At 42.4% G+C, this 22,842-nt stretch overlaps 1 protein-coding gene across 1 annotated transcript in view; it reads right to left on the bottom strand.

Moving 5' to 3' along the window:
- The window catches only part of LOC143155339 (E3 ubiquitin-protein ligase MIB1-like), a 575,890-nt gene that overhangs the window by 477,979 nt on the left and 75,069 nt on the right, over positions 1 to 22,842 (bottom strand). The window contains exon 9 of the mRNA XM_076327964.1: positions 20,196 to 20,347. Coding sequence (XP_076184079.1) covers positions 20,196 to 20,347 — 152 coding nt within the window. The remainder of the gene's footprint in view (positions 1 to 20,195; positions 20,348 to 22,842) is intronic.

The following is a 22,842-nucleotide window of genomic DNA, read 5'->3' as shown; positions in this document are numbered from 1 at the left end:
TCTCAGCGTTCCCCCTCTTCGATATTCATTATCGCGATATCCTTGTTAAAGGCTCGTAATCGAAACTGTAATGGCGCAAACTGCAGTGTAAGCGCGATTAACGAAAATTTCACGTCTGCGAGAACAGTCGGTGATATTTCTACCCTGCGAACGTGGTAGTTTGCACCGTCGACTATGCACTCGAGTACTTTTAAGTGCTACCAGAATGGCGTAATATCCGACCGGCGATAACTGAATCTCTGTAATGAACACTTCAGCGAAAATAATCCGACGGGAATTCGAAGGGTTCCACTTTCCTTCGCGAATCACCGTTGAACATCTTTGCCGGAAATACGTATTCACGGGATTGTTCACTAACGGTACTTTGAACGGAACTGAGAGTCGAAGAAGCGATCGCGACCCGGTGTGTTTGTTTCCGCAGAAGAAGAAAATAACAACTCGTCCAATTTTCCCCGAGTTGTCCCGCAATTTCGGAAAATCGGCGACGAGGAACGGTTAAAACGTCCCAACGGTCCCCTCGGTGTATCCGTTGAACGTAAAGCTGTTGAAAATAATGTTCGAGTTTCCAAAAGAGAAATGAAAAAAAAAAAACAAGAAAGGGAACCGCCCACAGCGGTCTCCTACATCGAATCGGGAAGATCGGACAGTCGACTCCCAAGCGTTCCCAATTAATGACACAAAGGGGACAAAAAGGAAAGGCGAAGGGAGAACAGGGCAAAAAAAAAGAAAAAAAAAAAGAAAAAAAAAGAGTTGGTGACGGCGGTTGAATGCATAATTCCTAACGAAAGTGCGCCGTTATGTCCTAAGGGTAGCGATGTAGTTTTCGTGGAGCTGGTATGTCCGGGAGGGGAATAGGATAACGAGAGGATGGAGAGGGAGAGGAACGGGGATACTCGACGTTAGTTCCAAGCGATTTGGCTCTCATGCGATTTAACACGAGGGCTATTATAACTCGATATAGATATAATGGCACGGTTTTACTCGGTGACTCTGCCTTCGGCATGCACCCACACTTCCAGACCCTTCGATGTACAGGGGGTTTCAAAGCTACAGCCGCAAACGCGAGTAGCGGATAGAAATTGTAGAAGTAATTTAGCTAGGTTGATAGACGCAGCTTAATCCTTTTAATACAGATTTACCATTGCTTCTCCGTGGAACTGTGGCTGCGAGAATAAAGATAACGTTGAAACGAGTTCATTTACAATGGATAAATTTAATAAAATTCTACCTCGAATACTCGCCAAACACGAACCAACAAGTTTGGAACGCGGTAAAGTTAGCTGGAAGAGAATGGATTGATACACGAACGTGCTCTCTCGTTGCGAGAGAAGCTTAGATTTGTTCGTTACTTACGAAAACACGAAACACGATGTAAACTGAGTAGTCGTTTTTACTTCTAATCGTCGCAAACGCGTCAGAGATGGATACCCTCTCGATTAATATTCCACATGCTGGAAATGGAAATATATTTTCCGACGAATAAAATTATTGCGGCGAGACCTCTGGGTACGTGATTCGTGCAGGGCAATTCATTTCCATTAAAGTGTTAAACCGTTGCACCGGAACGATACCAAATTCGTAACATGTCCTTCATCTTCCAACCGGGCTTGGATCGCGTCTTTAAGTTTTACTATTCGAAATTTCATCGCTCGAACGTTTTCAGAATTCAAATTGTCCTCGTCGATTTGTAGTGTCTCACCTGTAAATAGAATTGGTCACCAACGTGCCACAGTATCGTGGTAGAGTAACTCCTCGGATAAATAGCCGTACTTTTTCCTTACAAATGCCCACGAATCGTCCCTACCACTGTTCGGAGCAGCAAGGTCTCGCGAGACCTCCGAGGTTCTCTTTCTCCCGCCTAAACGATGCGCTAACACACACGTCTGCAAATTACCTCGCGATGAAGACGTTCCTTTATCGAGGTCTTTGGAACAGTTCGACTTTGGAAGAGTTGTAATTATTGAACTATACGTTGGAATCCAACGACTTGGACCAATGCAGCGCTTAAGAAGTCAAGACACGGGGGAGGGGATCCACTTCGATATTTTTCGGTTGGTGTCCCGACGCGACCGTTACGGTCTAGTCAGTCGTTCATCGTGTGACGAATTCCTCGATATCTAATTTCGAGAAAATTAGTTTCAGAACAAAATCTAACGGTGGCGCGCTCGACCAACGAGTCGTCGTCCATCGATTTCGAATTTCAACGAATCGGGTCCATATAATAGCGCGTAAGACCGATCGTCTCCTCGCTGTTGCGACGAATTCCTCGATATCTAATTTCTAGGAATGGCTTCGTCACCTCGGACCACCCGGCACAGTGCATCCCGATCGCCAAGCTCGAATTCGACGAACGCCCTCCCGATGAGACTCACCCCGAAAACCAACCGTGCGAAACATTTCAGCCCGTACTATTCTTTAAGATAACAACTGTACATAAACCCACCAAGCTCGCGAATAAAGCAGTCTACATTTTGTAGTCTACCGGTCGCCACGTCGTTACGCTGTCCGTTTCAACCCATCGTTTCTCCGGTCCGAATGATTTTCAAGTAAAGTTCTTAGTTTGGATTAGGTGATCGTCGCGAGTCTCACCAATCCTCGCTATATTTAACTTCGACGAATCAGGACTCGAGCGCGACTCGAATCCTTCGCTGAAAAGCGACAGTTTGGAATTTGTCCCGTCACGCTGTGGATGACAACGCGAAGAGAGCTTCGTCTTGTCCAAACTCCAAATAAATGTAAAAACGATCCACATAGTCCAAAACTTGGGACAAAGAGTGTCCGTCTGAGCTAGAACTCCAAGGATTTCGATGCAAAGGTGTCCTAACCAGGCTAAATTCCAAGGAAACGACCCCTCTCCAAAGATACGTAAACCTCCTGATCTTGAATAAAGGGATTCTGTTTCCAACTTGAAACTTATCGCGCTTATTTTTGCCGGTCTTGAACCTGTACCAAGGTTAGTATTAACCCTTTGCGCTCGAGCGGCGACTCTCACTCGCCACGATGTTTCACGCGGCTACTCGAACGGCGAGTGAGAGGCGACAATGTTCGTTTAGGCTAGATTTCTTTATATCCGGTTGATAGAAGCGCAGTATTGCTTTGCGAATAGGTTCCTTTTGGCTGTTTATGTCTTTTCATAGGAATCGGTGACCGGTGTAAAGTATCAGGAAGTGTAGAATCAGGATTCGAGTGTGACTCGAATCCTTCGCTAAAAAGCGACAGTTTGAAATTTGTCCCGTCACAATCGTCATGCCCGCATCACTGTATTATCTTCTACTATTTAAATAAACGTTCTATTTACTTTTCTCTTCTGTTCAACAATTCCATTATTCCGCAAACTATAGTGTGGTAATGCGAGAATGAGAGATTGCGTGTGGTCTGGAGAGAATCCGAAGTGTTTTGAATAAACGAGCGAGCGAAATGTGAAAGAAGAGCGATTGAGATAGCGCTATACTGAGAAATTTTTGGCGTACTATAGTGTGATAACGCGAGAATGAGAGATTGCATGTGGTCCGGAGAGAATCCGAAGTGTTTTGAATAAATTAGCGAGCGAAATGTGAAAGAAGAGCGATTGAGATAGCGCCATACTGGAAAATTTTGAGGTACGCGACCAGACACATGGAGTGAGAGAGATCGAGAATTAGAATGAAAGGGAATGAATGCGTGTGAGGGTATAAAGTGCAAAAGAGTGTTTAGGGTAGGAGTGATTGTTGGAAAATTGTCGAAGCGTGTCGTCTCGCGTAAAATAAGAATAGCGTAGTCAGAGTAGATATTAATCGTGTGCTTTGTTAACGTTCCGTTCCTACTACTACCCTATTCGGTACACATATATTCTAGAACTTTATTCACCCTTACTCGATAACTAAATAAATTCCTACAATAGTTTATGTCATTCGGTTGAGTTAGTTCCCTCCATTGGAGAGGTGGTCCTTCGAATATTGAAATTTTTAGTAACCACGAATTATGCAAACACATTCGGAACGTAGTTCCGTGCTTTCGAATCAATTACGAGCACGTTACAATTTCTACAGGTGTAAGAAAAAGCCCATTCCCGCGCGACTATCTATACCGTATCAGAGCCAGTGTTGTCGAGATGTATTTGCGAGCGAGTGATCGGTGACCGGTGAAATGTGTACAGGACGTTCGGCCTGTACCGATCGGTGAAGTGTTGCGCGACAAAACGCAAGGATCAATTCGTGCGTTTCTTGTTTCCAATCGAATGCGCGCACACGATTCGCCAAAGGCGTCACCTTCGAGTCCCTGTCAGCCATTCGGTTCCTCCGATATCCTCGTAGCTGTTGTCATTGTTCGCATAGGCGTCGTCGAGACTCCCGTTAACCTCTCGACACCGGGCCGGTCGGTCCGCGAGGTCGTCGTCTCGCCGCCATTGCCCCGTAATAATTATTTAACGGCGGCAAAGTAGTCGAATGAAATTAACAAACTATTGGAAGTAATTAGATCTTCGCTGGGCCAAATTAAACGGCTCGCGCCCGACGAGCTATTTCAATGCTTATCCCACCCAGCCTTCAACCCCGTAACCCTATCGTCGCCCAGTTTTCCGGCACCCGTGCTCCGACAACCCTCTCCCCTCGTCCACCCCTTGGCCCCCAATGCCGCTGGTGAAAGAGTCGGGCTAATTACACCGACAACTATTCCGAAGTTTACGGCCGTCGATCGGAACGTTCCCGCGTCCGGAACGAAATGTTCGCGCTTATCTGCGAATTCCTCGTTCCGTTTCTCCTTCGTTCTACTTCCAACCCCACCTCCAACACCACCACCACCACCACCACCACCACCACCATCACCTACTCACCACCGTTCCCTCTGCCGATTCCGATTCTTCTTTTTCTTCGAGCTGTTCTTGTTCGCGAGGTATGGGCGTAGAAGGTGCACGCCCGGGAATACCAATCGGTAAAACTCGGAACTGTGCGTCGTGCAAGGAATTCCAGCGGCACGAATGGAATTACGCGGGTATAACACAACCGTAGGAACGTTGACTGACGAGCCGGGCCGGTGAACGCGATTAAAACAACGTGGAGCATTCCTGCCGATGGGACCGAGGACTGTTTAGATACCGTGGATACCTTCACGTTCGAGATTGGTAGGGAAGACCCCGAGCTTAACCGGGGTATTTGTTTTTCTTTGTTCGAGTTAACACCAGAGCTACCGAACGGGTCGATTCGAATAATCGGGTTTCGTCGCTCGATTATTCAACGAGGTTTTTGCCCAGAATATTCGCGAACAATTATCGAAATGGACGACCAACGGTACTCGTAGATTGATCGATCCGTTAAGAGTCGATAGATACAGTTTCGCGTTTTCAATTTGCGTCGCAACCTCGCGTCAAATTATCCCTGCATGAAAATTCCACGTCGGAAGGTTTCGAAGTAACAACATTTCCGATACAATGATCCAGGTGGTACCGCGAACCACCGAAAATTCACGCGCTCGTTCGTTGGCGTAAACTTGGACTTAGAAGCGACCCAGATATCCGCGGTATTGCCTGAAAATTACAGCGCGTTACCAAAGAACAAGCGTAATCTGAACGATAAGAGAAAGTCACGAGCACGCTGGTTGTAATTTCGCGGCGTTGGTCGTTCTCGGGTTAACCGAGGGATTTAATCGTTCCATCTAAATTATAATTAATGCTTCGGGTTTCGTGTCCGTGGCCAAAGCCAGCGGGCAAACAGCAACGACGCGTTTGGTTACGTTTTAACCGTGACGTACTCCCATTTAACCGTTTCCTCCCCCCCTCCACACGCCCACTTCGTACGCGATTCGACCACAGATAATTTCGTTTCTCGCTCGAGAACCGCGCGAGACAACCGCGCGGAAGGAAGCAGCTGGTGTTCGTCCGCGAACTTCTAACGCGAATTCGAAGCCACTTTGGACGTCTCGCGGTGGCTTAATTATGTTAGCCGCCAACGTAAAACGCAACGGGCCAGCAGACAGGGCACAGAGCCCGCTTTGATCTCACCCGTGTAGCCCCCGTGCTCTGATTGTGACACGCCGAGCAGAGTCGGACAGAAGATTCGCCTCGCAGTCGCGGGAACATCGTTTGTTTTGTTTTGCGAGGACCTCGATCACGTGTGTGCCCGGAAACCAAGCAATCCCGAGAGTTTCCAGCGACGCGATTAAAATTTCGTTAGGACGTGGTCGCGTGTCAACGACTGATTCGAACGGGTTCCACCATCGTCGTTCGTCCGGGATTCGCCAGTTACTTTGTGCTACGGAGTTTGACAGAGTTTGACAAGCACACCATTGTTAACCTGGAACGATTCTAGGCTTCTTACGGAGAGCTCTCCCTTTGATTTTTATTTTCGAGTAGCCATTGCGGAACAAGTCCTTCATAAATGTACGCATTCTCCCTCTGTAAATGTTCTCGGCTCGAACTTAACCTGGAACGACTCTAAGTTTCATACAGAGAGCTCTCCCTTTGATTTTTATTTTCGAGTAGCTATTGCGGAACAAGTCCTCCATAAATGTTCGCATTCTCCCTCTGTAAATGTCCTCGGCTCAATCTTAACCTGGAACGACTCTAAGTTTCATACAGAGAGCTCTCCCTTTGATTTTTATTTTCGAGTAGCCATTGCGGAACAAGTCCTCCGTAAATGTTCGCATTCTCCCTCTGTAAATGTTTGCATTCTCCCTCTGTAAATGTTCTCGGCTCGACCTTAACCTGGAACGACTCTAAGTTTCATACAGAGAGCTCTCCCTTTGATTTTTATTTTCGAGTAGTCATTGCGGAACAAGTCCTTCATAAATGTTCGCATTCTCCCTCTGTAAATGTCCCCGACCCGACCTTAATCTAGAACGTTCCTAGGCTTTTTACGGAGAGCTCTCCTTTGGATTATTATTTTCGAATAGTCATTGCGGAGCATGTCCTCCGTAAATGTTCGCATTCTCCCTCTGTAAATGTACTCGGCTCAATCTTAACCTGGAACGACTCTAAGTTTCATACAGAGAGCTCTCCCTTTAATTTTTATTTTCGAGTAGCCATTGCGGAACAAGTCCTCCGTAAATGTTCGCATTCTCCCTCTGTAAATGTCCTCGGCCCGACCTTAACCTGGAACGACTTTAGATTATTTCTTATACAGCGCTCTCCCTTGAATTTTTATTTTCGAATAGCCATTGCGGAGAAAATCCTCCATAAATGTTCGTATTCGCCCTCTGTAAATGTCCTCGGCTCGACCTTAACCTGGAACGACTCTAGACTTTTTACGGAGAACTTTCCCTTGGATTTTTATTTTCGAATAGTCATCGCGGAACAAGTCCTCGGTAAATGTTCGCATTCTCCCTCTGTAAATGTCCTCGATTCGACCTTCTTACTGCTTAGAACAGCGTCGTTCAAGACTTTGTTACTTTGTTCTCCGTATCGCCAATCTCTGGCTCTAGGCGTTCCTCACTGTCGCGTGCATTCGAATTTTTAAACAAAAATCAAAAATCTAGGAAGTACTTTTACTTTTATTGTTAATGCAGTATGGTTCTGTAATCCTCGAAGGTTTATACGATCGTATTCTCCGGAGCTTCTTCCGTAGTTTTTTAAATAATAGCGTGCAAAAGTTCGGACGTTAATTAATGGAGCTTGCGGCCATTGTGTTTCGAAACCACCATCCGGAGATTGCGTTAAATCGCCTATAACGAGACAACGAGAACTCTGCGGACCCATGGTTATTAGTAGTCTTTTCTCAGATGCGAACTTGCGGAACCGTTCTGTAGATTTTGCGACGATAATTTAGAAACACCGTATTAATTACACCGTGCTTAACATCGGTGCAACGCAAACGCGAAAATAATGGACCAACGATACAGGACACCGTCACCGTGATTGGCTCATCGTTTGGTCCAACTCCCACCGTACAGACCCATCGAAGAATAAACTCGATCCCGTGATGGAATCCTCGTTCCTCGTGCAGCGTGTCCGATAATACACAATTTCGGTAGATCGAGACCACGCTGCACTTGGCCGCTTTACAAGCAACAAGGTATGCGAGCCAAGGTGCACGGTCGAGCGCGTGATTTCACGTTCAGTGTAACTTCGAATTAGTTTTCGTAACAGGACTTCTCCCGACTCGTATATTCTGCGAGAAGCCGCACACGTCGGCCGTCGTCTTCCACGCTGTCGTGGTTTCGTGAGCGCCATCGTGTCTTAAAGCGCCTCAAAGTGCTGTAAAGCGAGGGTTAATCGAATTTAGGTGCACATAAATCGATGTCCTTTCACGGTGGAAGGAACAATTTCACTTGGACGCTGAGTCCTTGCGGGATAGCGACTACTACACACGCAGAGCATTCGCATAAAAGTAACGGACACAATTTACAGAAACACGAAAACACGTTCGAACGGAAAATGTTCCGATCAAAATTTACCGTTCACGAAAATTTGTAACTTGCACGTGACTGATGAATTTATTTTTATCGATGGGACAATTCTTTTTCTCGCTGAATCAATCGAGTAAAATTTTATAGACACGTTAATCGTAGATCGTATCGATTTAACGACAAAATTGTTTCGTAAATAAATAAGTTTCGTAAGTAAATTCAGGGTGTCTTTACTTCAATCAACGTTTTAATTAATATTTCCAACATTCGTTAAAGATATACCTTGGCGAAGAAAGAATTTATGGAAAATGAACTCTTCGATCGTCTTATTTACAACGATATTAAAAATCTATTTCAGCGATGTTCGACTCACACTTCGGATCGGTGTCTGAGACTGAAATTGTACCGCAACGTTATTATTGCAACGTTGTTGTTACATTATACCGTAATACCATTTTCAGAATAAATTGGTTTCTAGTTTGTCTAGCACTGTTATTGTAGCGGCGTTATCGTTCAATTAGGGGAGCGCAAAATTAACGCAGGAAAATAATTATTCTCCATGGTGTTTGTAAATGCAATGTACGTACCGCAATCTAAAATTGAATTTTGAAAATTGCATTAACAACCTCGTGCATTTATAATCCGGAAAGTCTTCCTTGACGGTGTATTAACGAAGAATTCTCCACGAAATGTGTAACCCACCTTTCGAAAGTTGGAAAGACCGAAGTGCACGTAACACGGTGTTTATAGGTCTCGTAAATACTGATCGATTTCACGACCATGTCACTCAACTATCAATACGCAGATATTACTATAATACGGAGAGGCAGAGCTAGACCAACACGGGCGATGAAATTTACAATGCGACCTCTGTTTATATCTACGTACGTATGCATAATAATTGCACCATCAGGGTTGAATAACGAGCTATTGGAAACACCGAGCAACAAAGAGAAGGCATAACTGGGTAATTTTAGTGGCCTTTACGCGTAATAGCTGTGCACTGGCCAGGCATCTGATCGTTTCGTACTTCTGCAGCCATAAAGTGTTATTAACCTCGATCTATCGTGTACACTTCTCCGATAATGCCAAAACATTACAATCCGCGCATTGTACGACGCGAACATTACCGCGCCAGGTACTATTGGTAAATTCGTATTTACCGTATCTTCCGCTGTTTACACGGTTGAGAACGCGAAATGCGTTTGTAACGTTAATTACAATTTTGTCAAATGTTTCGCTCAGCCCTGCGTTCCGTGATTTAGAGCGTGATTAATCGAGCCACGATTAATTGAAATAGAACAATTGACTTACGGAAAGAAATTGATAAAATACGATGCGTAGTTTACATCGATGATAAGATTGTACGTAAATATAATAAAATTACATTGGATGAAAATCGATACGGTTTGGAAATTTCTTAACAATCTGGTTAAGAAAAGACAACATTCTAACGCGATCGGACTTTCTTCGAGTATGAGTATAAATTAATATAAATCTTTCGATCGTAAATATATTCATTTGGAACGAAATATCTAAAAGTATTTTTAAAAAACGAATACACCGAACACGTGGAAAGAAATTGTTACGACAAAAGAAATATATGCAAATCTAGCCAAGTGTTCAAAAACACGGAACCATACGTGCAATATACGAGAACGTGTCGTTTATTTATATCGATGTAAATTCAGATACTCGTTTTTGTTCCTCGATGAATATATCCGGTAAAAAATCTTATCCCCGAGCCGAAAAATAATTTAGCGAAGAATTAAAGTGCATCGTGCTCGGTCGAATGATTAATTCATTAAAGCTGACACTGTTATTAAATGTACTGCCTTTTTAAACTAACGGCAGTAATTTTCGTTCATTATACTTGCCAAGAACAACCGAACTCACCCTCCCGCCCTGTTATCATCTTAACAAAGTTGCCAAGACACGCGCAACGTTATTTATGATAATAACCTTATCACATATATAGCGTACGCCATTTCCGTGGCACCGTCATATACAAATTACACTACACGGCTTCGCATAAGTATACCGAGGCCGGCGCATCCATTGTTCTTAAAGCAAAAGTTCATTTCGCGAGATTAAAACGCTTACCGCCTTTCTTCGGCCAAGTTCTCACTCGAAAGCATCCGGCTCCCATGGACAAAGCTGCAGATGTAAACAGATTAAAAGAAGCAACCGAGGGCTTTCACGATGACAAGGATGCTACGACATTTTCTAAAACAATCTTCAGCTTGTACCAGACAAATATTTGTCATGGCGGAGAACTGGTGAGAAATTTTTATACCTCGAATCCATAACATCCTTTAAGGGGTTACGTCAGCACGACAGGCTGAAGAATAAGGTAGTTTGGGGAAATATCTCTCGAAGAAAGGTGAGCAATTTTATGCAACGTTTATCTATTATCCAAAGGAAGCTACATTAAACTTTTACGTACTCTTGTACGTGAAATCTTATTCCTTGCAATGTATGGATATTTAAAAGTATTAGATTATAGATCGTAATTTTTCCAAAGTACGGTACCCATAAAAAAAAATATTATTTAATCGGGTTCCAAGTATTCGTCGAGAATAACACGTGTCGAGGTAATTTCACTATACCATTAGTTGGAAATCGGAGGATCTAATTTGGAGTTCAAGTATAAACGTTCAAGTATAGTGTAGCTCGTTCCTAGTCTACTTATATTAACTGGTAAAATTTAATTTATTTCTTGAGAAGATCAAAATTGAAACATTCGAAAATGTACGTTCTTATTCTCCATCGAAGTGACTTTTGAAGAAAAAACTAAACAATTGCCTTCCAAGTGCCTAAACATTGGAGATACTATTGAGTTGTTCGAAAAGTGATGTCCTTTTCCAAAATGGAGAATATAAAATTTAATAAAATGTTTAATCGTGTTTCATTTTCACAAAAAAAAAAAAAAAAAAAAAAAAAACGAAATGACTTTCCGAACAATCCAATAATAATTAAAAATAAAGAGCACAAATTTATCGATCGACTTGGTGTTTCCTCTAAAATCGAATAGAGCGTAATTCGAAGACGGTTAGGGTAACACTGTTTCGGATTCCTTTGTAATTGTAAAATATCTTTCGGTTCGTCGCAGATCCTCAGCCAGAAGGTTTTCCTCCGGAACAATTACGCTCTTAAAGGGTAACGAAAGTGGTCGTCGTGACTTTGCGGCGCGGGCAAGCCGCGAGAAGGCTTGCCAGCTTCGGCCAGGAAGGCTTAATCTCCACGAAGCTGCGTGCATTGCATTTCGACATGTGGCGAACATCGCTCGACCCTAATTCGTGAACATACAGAGAGACCGAAGGCAGAAGCATGGAAAACGAGGGAAGTTTCGTCAGCAACCCCCGGAGAATGCAGCCTACAAAGCGGCAGGCGGCGTGGGCCGGGGGAAGGGAAGCAAACGGAAGGGAGCTGCACCGGGAGGGCAGGAAATTACGTCTCCGGACGTCCGTTCGTTCGGCTTCAGAGCTCCGCGCAACACAGGACTTGAGAGAAGCTGCCAGCTCCTTCACAGGCGAAGGAAAAGAGACACGCCGGGACGGAGGAAGCGCGAATATAGAGAAAGAGGATTCGCGTGGAGGAGACTAGAGGCTAGAGGCGTCCCCCGACTGAGAACAAGAACAGGGAGGACACCCAAGGAAGACGAATACGAGAGCATCGAGAAACCTGACCCGACTGCGACTCGAATATAGTCAAAATTCCCTCTTACAGGGTGTCCCGATCGTCGACGATCGATTTGAATCTCGCGATACTTTTTCATCCTCGAACCGATTAACCCGAAACTCGACGTACGTTATCTAGACGGATGGGAAATTAATCGTGGAAGAGTACACGGTGAAAGAACGCGTGCATACGTTCGGGCATATTTACGAAAAATCGCGATCTTTGACGAGAACGATTCGGGAACTTTGTAATCGGTTCCTTGGATATCGTGTCACGGCAAAAAGCACGGTGAATAAATGAAATTTTCCCATACGAACGAATAAAAATTTTCCGGGAAAAGAAGACGGCCGTTTGGAAAATATCTTGTTCCATTATTAACTACCGAGTTTCTACTTTCGAATAGAAAACAAGTATCAAGATTGTTCGAACCGTTTGAGTTTTATTCGAAAAGTACATCGACCGGTGATGATCGGGACACCCTATATTTGGCACGAACGCAGGTGTAACTAGCGCGAGATCGACCTTGTCACGACCGACCATATGCGAATATCGCGCAGTCTGCATTGATGGTTCTCTCTGAGAGTGCACCGCAGTCAAAAGCTTAAGCACCGTGTCGATCACCGGTGATCGACAGTATACTTTTCATGGATTTTCGTAACGGATTATTATAGACACACCTTTGATCAGATATATCAACCGCTGCATTCCCTGCACTACGATTCGCTAAAATTTTTCAACGTAGTGTTCCTACTAAATTAGTACCATCGAGTAATTTGTACGCTGAATCTAAACTATTGGGTTGTTCGGAGAGTCATTTCGTTTCCCAAAATGGAGAATATATAATTTAATAAAATGTTTATACACTCTAAAAGAAATCGTGTTTCATTTTCACTAAAAGAAATCAAATGACTTTTCGAACAACTTAATAGTTGCCTACATAGAACGTGTGTTCCTTATTGAATACATTTCTACAAAGAGACATTACAACGTTAATTGGTGTGGTGTATTCTTTTCCGCAACCTTGCAGAGATCACCGGAAACAAACGAAAAGAAATAGGCTGGACACATAACGCTTTAAGATCTCTGCGATTGCTTCTCATCTGTGACCTGCCAACTGCTCGTGAGACGACACGAACGCTCTGACTCGTCAAGACATCGGTTGTCCATCCTAGCGAAAGTTTCTATCTCCACCCACTTCGTCAAATGTGTCCCTACCCAAGCTATACCTCTCCAAACTATCCTGTGCATACGAACCTAAACACCGAGCCTACGATGATTGTCAAGGAATTGACAGAAACGCTCTGACTCATAAAGACATCGGTTGTCCATCCTAATGAAAGTTTCTATCTCCACCCACTTCATTAAACGTGTCCCTGTCCAGGCTACACCTCTCCAAACTAGCCTATGCATACCAACCTGAATACCAAGCTTACGATGATTGTCAAGGAATTGACAGAAACGCTCTGACTCGTCAAGACATGGATTGTCCATCCTAGCGAAAGTTTCTATCTCCACCCACGTCGTCAAATGTGTCCCTACCCAGGCTATACCTCTCCAAACTAGCCTATGCATACGAACCTAAACACCGAATTTACGATGATTGTCAAGAATCGCTCTGACTCGCCAAGACATCGGTTGTCCATCCTAGCGAAAGTTTCTATCCCCAACCACTTCGTCAAACGTGTCCCTGTTTAGGCTACACCTATCCAAACTACCCTGTGCATATAAACCTGAACACCGAGCTTACGATGATTGTCAAGGAATTGACAGAAACGCTCTGACTCGTCAAGACATCGATTGTCCATCCTAACGAAAGTTTCTATCCCCAACCACTTCATCAAATGTGTCTCTGTCCAGGCTACACTTCTCCAAACTAGCCTATGCATACGAACCTAAACACCGAATTTACGATGATTGTCAAGAATCGCTCTGACTCGCCAAGACATCGGTTGTCCATCCTAGCGAAAGTTTCTATCCCCAACCACTTCGTCAAACGTGTCCCTGTTTAGGCTACACCTATCCAAACTACCCTGTGCATATAAACCTGAACACCGAGCTTACGATGATTGTCAAGGAATTGACAGAAACGCTCTGACTCGTCAAGACATCGGTTGTCCATCCTAATGAAAGTTTCTATCTCCACCCACTTCATTAAACGTGTCCCTGTCCAGGCTACACCTCTCCAAACTAGCCTATGCATACCAACCTGAATACCAAGCTTACGATGATTGTCAAGGAATTGACAGAAACGCTCTGACTCGTCAAGACATGGGTTGTCCATCCTAGCGAAAGTTTCTATCTCCACCCACGTCGTCAAATGTGTCCCTACCCAGGCTATACCTCTCCAAACTATCCTGTGCATACAAACCGAAACACGGAGTTTACGATGATTGTCAAGGAATTGACAGAAACGCTCTGACTCGTCAATACATCGGTTGTCCATCCTAGCGAAAGTTTCTATCTCCACCCACTTCGTTAAACGTGTCCCTGTCCAGGCTACACCTCTCCAAACTAGCCTATGCATATAAACCTGAACATCGAGCTTGCGATGATTGTCAAGGAATTCGTAGCAAAACATGTATGCGCTTTCGCGAAACCGACCGAACGATATCTCTAACTCGAGCCGTTGCTACCCGGGGTGCAAGCGGGATGTTTGCTCGCTTCTCGACTCGGGTAGCTCGAGTCAAAGAAAACTTCATTAGCTTTGAGCACTTACTTCCCTCGAACCATCCTGCTGCGAATTAGTTTCAAGACACACTCGAACCATTTGCCGTGCAGGTTCGTCCTATCCACGCAGCCAGTCCGTCGGAGCTGTTCTCGCCGAAATCTTAATCGTTCGCCACTCTGCCTCGCACGAATTCGTCCTCCCGACCGTGAAGCATTATGATGATCTACCACGGGTATCCTAAATCATGCTTAATCTAATTCCAGGTTCGTTTCGCGTCAGGTGACGCGTCCCTGCGTAATGTCGCGGTCGATTTTCGCGCAGATATACCTGCTGCTCTATGGAAGCTGCCGTCGAGAGGGGGGAGGGAGGGGGTTGGGCGTGGGACAGAAAACCAGGGTAATAGGTTCCCTTTGAAATACATCCTCCGGTCGGTGATGCGGCACATACATCTTCTCGCGGTAATCAGCACCCTTCGGTTTAAAAGCAACGAAGGTAGGTAATATCCGGAGGCCATAGACACGGATGCGAAAACCCGGTCCCGTCGACGCCCTTTCCCTCGACTTTCCACGGTGAAAGCTACCCCCTCGAAACCGGGCGCTCCACCTAACCACCGATCCACCGGATTCAGCTCCACGGGTGTGCAGGTTTCTTTCTGCGTGCCCGTGAGTGATCATGTTCGAGCGTGTGACGCGCCACGGCGAAGAAAAATTATCAAACTAACACCCTTTACGACATTTCTCGAATAGGTTTCATCTTCTGTTCGAATACCTACTACTCGAAGATTATTGTCTTCCATTTTGATTTCACTCGGAAAGTTCCTCTCAGACCACGCGGACCCGAATGATCGATACATTACGGCAATATTTAACCACCAACCGCAATTTCACGCGTTGATCAACAATAATGATTTGATAAGTACGAAATTTCAGTCGAATGAGCCAGGTAATTGGTACACAGTGTCAATGTTTACCGGAGCAAAATTAATTATAATAATAACAATTTGGCAATTACCAAATTTTGATGATATTTCTGGTTCTCGGTTTATCAACACGAAGAATCAAAAATGCGACAAAAGCTCGAAAACGATGTTCGATTTCTCAAAGCACAAGAGAAACTTAGTTGAATAAATAGAAGAAAGAACAGGTTATAGGATAAAACAAATACTTGAGAGTAACAGTGTACAAGAATAAAAAGTAAAAATTGCGACGTTTTTGTTCGTTACTGTCAACATTTTCCAAGTACAATTTAGGACGCGAAACACAAAAATTCTAATATTTACAACCGAACGTTGCGCGCGAATAATAAAACCGACATAAGAAGTTAAACTGAATCGACGCGAAATATTCAATTAACATAATACGTTAAAATTCGCGACCCGGTAGATGGCCACGAACCGTTAAACTCAACCTGTCCACACTCGTTCATCGTTTTCGCTTTTCACGAGCTGGCAGCTCGAAATGGAAGCAAATACTGCTCGATAAACAACAGAGCTCACAGTGGCGTAACCTCAAAAATTCTTCCTTTATAGCAGAACGTTTCAAAAAGCTTCTGTTTGAGCGCAATACTCTGCACATCGATCAAATCTACCATACGTTCGAATATACGTGACGCACGAGCAACGCCGAAAGTCTCGTTCAATATTTAAAATAAATTATAAGAAACGAATACGTCACGCCATGTTTTGCATCGAGAGAAACTCAATGGACACGATTAACGAGGGATAGAATAAAAATTAATTTTCACGTGTGTGAATCAAGAAGTGAAAATATTTATCAACCTGGAAACTTAAAATTCCGATTAAGTACAAAATAATTAGATAATAGTGCAACTTTTAAAATCGGGACAATTTTTTTTTTTTTTTTTTTTTTTTTTTTTTTTTTTTTTTGCGGTCAGGGTAGGATTTTACGCCATTGAACCATCGCTTTTTTTCATTCAGAGATAGAAATTCGGCCGTTATTTCGACGAACAATATCGTAACAGAGCGTGGAAACGAGCGAATCGCTGACACCGAGAGGTCGAAAGTAGGTACCTCGTAATTGTGATTGCACAACTACTATGCGCATCCGGTACCTGCATTTTCGAGACCCGGAAACGGCCGTGAAACGTCGCAGAAAAGAGGAAGATTCGCGAGTGTGCGTGAGAAACAGCCACGTTGCTGAATCCTCCGCGACAATAAAATAACCTAATTTACACAAAACGTTGGCCACCCTTATTACTCGACAATTCCCTTTGATACTCGCTAAAAGAATCTAAAAACACGCCACAATTTGCATAAAAAAAGGGAAGACTTAATTCTTGAAATAAATATGTTGCTTGTATGGGGTGACCTACTGAAAACAAAACGTATAAAAAAAAAACCTTAATTCTGAAAATATGAAAAAATGTACACGTCGTTTAAACTTTATCTTAATTGAAGAATTATCTTAATTTCGCTACAACAATATATATAAATTTTTTATACGCATTTCCTCTACCAAAAGCAAACATTTGTAAAATACTAGTGTACAACAGTTTGATCATTCCTTGTATATTGATCTTTCGATCGCTACGATTATCGATTAACTAAATCGTGTTTCGATTCGCAATTTATTTTGTAACAATTATGCTTGCAGTCGTATGTGAAAATTAACTAAAGAAACGATGCTACACTATTGTCCACAACAGCTGAGAAGTCTAGGTACCTGGTATTTTCGTTTAGTCGAATATTTAGATCAAGAAATTCGAAAATTACGATCGTAATCTTCGGATATGTTTCCCAAGCGAAGATAATAATATTGCAAACGAGAAATGAAAATAAATAAGAAACATGGCTTCGTGTCCATCGTTCCAGTCCCGAAGTAATAACCAGAAGCGAACAGATCTCGAAGATTCTCGAGATTCTAGGGGACGAAATTGAAGAGGAAGGCGGTGGGGTGAAAATCGAGATAAAATTAACTCAGTACCTCTCGAGAATGACCGACTCGATTAGACTTTGTCGAAGAACGACTGCTTCGAGAACACCTGTGGTACGACGTTCTTTCATGATTTGGCGAACAAGGGAACAAAGCCACCGATCGAAGACGGTGAAGGATTGGATACGTCGCTTTAAAGTTCTTTTTAGGGTTCTCTTGAGTTTTCGTAATTTTCAACCACTCCAACGGTTATCGACTCATACTCGTTTCATCGTGAATTAATATATTCCGAAGTAGCGTTAAACAACGGATCGTGGGGACTGTTTACGAGAAATTATTGCAGTACGAGTATCCCAAAGTATTCTAAATACTTCGTACTCGTATTTGTGTTACAAACTTTCTCGTTAAGTTGGAATTCCCGGAACATAAATAATTAGGCAAGGTTTGGTAATCCATACTCTGCAACTTTCCAAGAAACACCCAACTCCTGCGTGGCTTCCTCCTTCTATAGAGTAACAACTCCAACTACCTACTTGTTTGCTCCTAAAGGAAACTGTTGCGATACAGAGTCGCGAATGGATGTCGGGCGATCCTCTATCACAATGCAGAGCTACCATTGCGATAGACCGATACCGTAAAGACTGATAAATAAGACACGTTGAACGAAATACTCAATGAAACTTTTCAAAAAGTTGCGAAAGTGGAAGAGAGATAGAAGAAAATGTCGAATACGAACAAAGTACGATTTTCGACAATCGTAAAGTTTGAATAGAAGTTTCACCTAGTCGTATGTGGGGCCACTGTAGTCGATCAATTATATATAAAAAAAAAACAATAACATTGGTTACAATGGCGCCTACAGTTTGGTGAAATATATTAGGTCATCCCATAAGTAATTTCGTCTCTTATCGTACTTTAAATGAACACTTGAATCGCACCTTGGCGATGTGTTTATAGAAACTTCTTTCTATGTAGCTCATACATAGACATTGTCATGTATGACAATGGAAAAATGAACACGACATTTTTCACTTGAAAAAAAATTTTTAAACGAACGTGTGCGAACTTCATTTGCGGCATTGTACGCTATACGAATTTAAAAAAGGTAGTACAGCTACGGATACGGTTAAAAACACTTGCGCAGTGTATGGTGAACGTGCTTTGAATTTGAGAAAGTGTCAAAGATGGTTTTCCAAATTTCGAAAAGGTGATTTCGACCTTTCCGACGAACCGAGATCCGGTCGACCAACAGCGTTCAATTCTGAGGCATTGAAAGCTTCAATCGAGTTAGAACCACAATTAACTACCGATGACATTGCTGAGAGATTAGCAGCTGTAGTAGCAGTACCGTCCATAGACATTTAATACAATTGGGAAAAGTACCGAAACTGGGAAAATGGGTTTCTAACCGTGTCCAGCGCATGAACATTTCTGCTTCCATGCGAGATCGACAAAATAATCGTTCGTTTCTCGATCAGTTGATTATTGGTGACGAAAAGTGGGTCTTATGCTGCAATCCCAAACGAAAACGTCAATGGCTATCACCTGGTCGATCATCTTTACAGTGGCCAAAACCAGGGCTCCATCCCCGGAAAGTTTTGTCGCGCATGTGGTGAGATATTAGAGGAATTATTCATTTTGAGCTTTTAAAACAAAATCAGACCGTAACGGTTGAGATTTGCAGCCAACAACTTGAACGTCTTCGAGCAGCGTTAGTGGAAAAACAACCATCGTTGGCGAATCGCAAAGATGTTCTATTCCACCATGATAACCCTAGGCCACACACAGCAAGGATAACGGTAGAAAAAATTAAAAATTTCAATTGGGAACTTCCGCCACACCCACCACACTCTCCGGATCTTGCCCTAAGCGACTACCATCTATTCCGGTCGATGCAATATTTTTTAAGTGGAAGAAATTTCAACAATAGCGAGGATGTAAAATCAGCAGTAAATGAGTATTTTGATTCAAAATCCCAGAAGTTTTTCGAAAATGGAATAAGAAAATTGACCGATAGATGAGAAAAGGTCATCGAAACTGATAGTCAATATATCGATGATTGAAAATAAATGTAAGTATTAATTTTTTTCAGCGAAAGTCACCGTCAAAAAACGACATTGGATGACCTAAACCAGACTTATGGGATGACCTAATATATTTCGACGCGTGTGTCCGAGTACGTATTTCGAGCAGAGTTTTCATAGTACTTTGCATTGAAATTGGAGATCCTCGATCGACGATTAGGAAAAACTACCTCGAGACTGTCTCATTCTCGAGGACGTGTACGAATCGTGGAACGAGCGATCGGTCATCGCGAGCAGACGCGACATTACGATATCCGTTTCACGTTGAAGACGTTAACCGTCAGTTTTTAAAGACACCCCGATTCTCTGGGTGTAACAATAACGCAGCGTCAGTCGTCGAGACGTCGTCAAAAGAACAAACACCTTGATCCATTAGCTACACGCAACACGGGCTATTCTTAATTGTCAGCTGGCTTAAGACGAAGCCCTTTATCGTCCTTTCCTTCCCTGGTGGCGCTTACCTCGGATGGTTAAAGTCTACCACCGACAGAGGCATTCAGAGCAGTGCACACTATCACGGACAAAAGCGTCAAATCGAAAACGCAAGGTACTCACCTTGGGTTGCCACGGAGAGCGGCGTGGTGCAGAGCGTTGAAACCATTGTTGTTCGTGAGGGTGATGTCTGCGGCATGGTCCAACAACAGAGCCAACATGTCATCCCGTTTCTTAGAGATCGCATCGTGAAGGGGAGTGTCACCTTCGGAGTCCTGGAAACGAGAAAACAGGTTTTTCTTGGTACGTATCGTTCATTTTTCCATTGGAAAACGATTCCCGAGAACAGAGACTTGCGTACGGTCGTGTAGTCGTCGAAAAATACTCGTCGAGAACATCCCTACCGGACTTTCGAACACGTTTTACAACGACGAAATAGATTTTTCGCGCAAGAACGAACAACAGCGACCGTGTCACCGATACGAAGTATTCGTAGTATTCCCTATCCGAGATTCTAATACGGTGACAAATATGCGAATACAGGTAATGAAATATTGGCTTGTTCGCAAAGTCGTTTCGTTTTTTTTTTTTTTTTTTTTTTATGGTGAAAATGAAACACGATTTTTTAGAGTGTATAAACATTTTATTAAATCATATATTCTCCATTTTGGAAAACGAAATCACTTTCCGAACAACCTAATACGTTGATAGAAAATACGTAGAACGTTTGAACGAACTTAGAGTATATCCGAACGCATTCTTTTCGAGCAAACTTTGTTTTAGGATGACGAAAGTACGAAAATTAAACGCAGAAAATACGCCTAACTGGAACACTCAACAAAGCTACGCAAAGCGCGTAGTTACAATACTTGAAAATAATTCTTTCCGTCTTACGTCCGTTTCGACACCAGGGTTTTAATCTCGATTATCAATTAGATTTAAACCGGATCGAGCCTCGTAATCCGCCAGACTCCCGTAGAAGAACGTGCAATTTGTTCCTAATCGCTCGGCACGTTAAACGGTTAAATTAGAAAGAAACGTTTCAATTTTAACGAATATCCGAAATTACATCGAAACGAAATGTTCCAAAGCGAGTTTTTGGAACGTTCCATTGTACTCTGGGTTTCATAAATTGAAACAGATAACGAGAGCGCAAACACGAATTAACTCGTCCGATCGTTCGACAACGTGTCCATGAAAACACGAGTTAACCCTTTCGTTGTGTCGAGCGTATATATACGCCCTCGAAGAATGACCATTCATATACGAAGAGCGTATATATACGCTTTGGAAAAGTGGTCGCTGAGGTACGGAGAGCGTGTATGTACATTCGTACAATATATACTTTTATTTCATACTTTACACGAGATACTTTTGTTAATCGAGTATCTGGTATGAAAAATGCCTCGAACGAGGCATCGAAAAAAAAAATCAAGTTCGAAAAATGTGTCGTCTGTAGTAAACGCGGAAAAAGACGCGAATCGATGTACTATTATTCACAATGTGACGTTGAATTACGCGTCCATGCTTTGAGCTTTATCGTACCAAAATTGATTATTAATATTGCGCTTGGCTTTAAATACTTTAGTAATTTCGTTACATTGTATTAAAAAATATTATACACGCATTTTAATATAATATGTAAAAATATAAATTACGATTATAAAGTTTTATATTTTATAAAGTAAAATGATTATTAATATTGCGTTTGGCTTTAAGTACTTTAATAATTTCTTTAAATTGTATTAAAAAATATTGTACGAGCATTTTAAAATATAATATATAAAAAAATAAATTACAATTATAAAGTTTTATATTTTATAAAATAAAACGATTATTAATATTGCGTTTGGCTTTAAGTACTTTAATAATTTCGTTACATTGTATTAAAAAATATTGTACGAGCATTTTAATATAATATACAAAAAAAAATAAATTACGATTATAAAGTTTTATATTTTATAAAGTAAAACGATATTACCAAATATAATAAATATCATTGTGAAATTTCGAGAACAAGAAACGACTTCCACTTACTTCGTAGCATTCCGTACCTCAGTGTCAATTACTCACTAATGCGCTCCGTTCGCAGCTACCACATTTTGTTACAAGCGCTCCGCAGCGAAAAGGTTAAAGGACACGCTTCGATTTGTTTTCTTTTAAATCGCGCGTCTTCGAGGTTCGTACAAATGGAACGCCCTGTACATCAGCGACTCGCGCCACGTATATGTAAATACGTTTGTTTATACCCCAGGTGTTTCCCTCCCTCTTGAAATATGTAATTTTTCCTTAACCCATTTGCATCCAAGCGCGGAATAATCCGCGAGTCGCGACTGTCGACTATCACCGAGCGCGGAACAGTCCGCGTGCCTACGACTCCCATTTTACCAGTTGCAACAGACTACGTTTAACCACTTCTGAGAACTTTTTGGTTTCATTAGTTTGATACACATCAGTGTATTCTAAATAAGTTTTACTCTTTTGTGAAAATCTTTCAAGCTGCCACTAATCTATCACAACTGCCAAATTGTTGATAAATACTTAGCCAACATAAATGTAAATAAGACACCTGTCAATGATTCCATTACGCGATTTACTGGTAGACATTTTCCTGTACGGATACTTGCAACTCGAGCACTTTAAAGAATTCCACGAAAATTAATTCATTTTAATTTAAATAAGTTTATTCTATGTATAAAGAAATATTTGTTCTTACTTCTTTGTAAAAAAAAAAAAAAAAAAAAAAAAAAAGAAATGTAAAATGCGATAT

The sequence above is a fragment of the Ptiloglossa arizonensis genome, chromosome 2, assembly GCF_051014685.1.
Source record: "Ptiloglossa arizonensis isolate GNS036 chromosome 2, iyPtiAriz1_principal, whole genome shotgun sequence".
Lineage (NCBI taxonomy): Eukaryota > Metazoa > Arthropoda > Insecta > Hymenoptera > Colletidae > Ptiloglossa > Ptiloglossa arizonensis.
The sequence above is the reverse complement of the archived record's forward strand: the minus strand, read 5'-3'. Positions and strand labels throughout refer to the sequence as shown.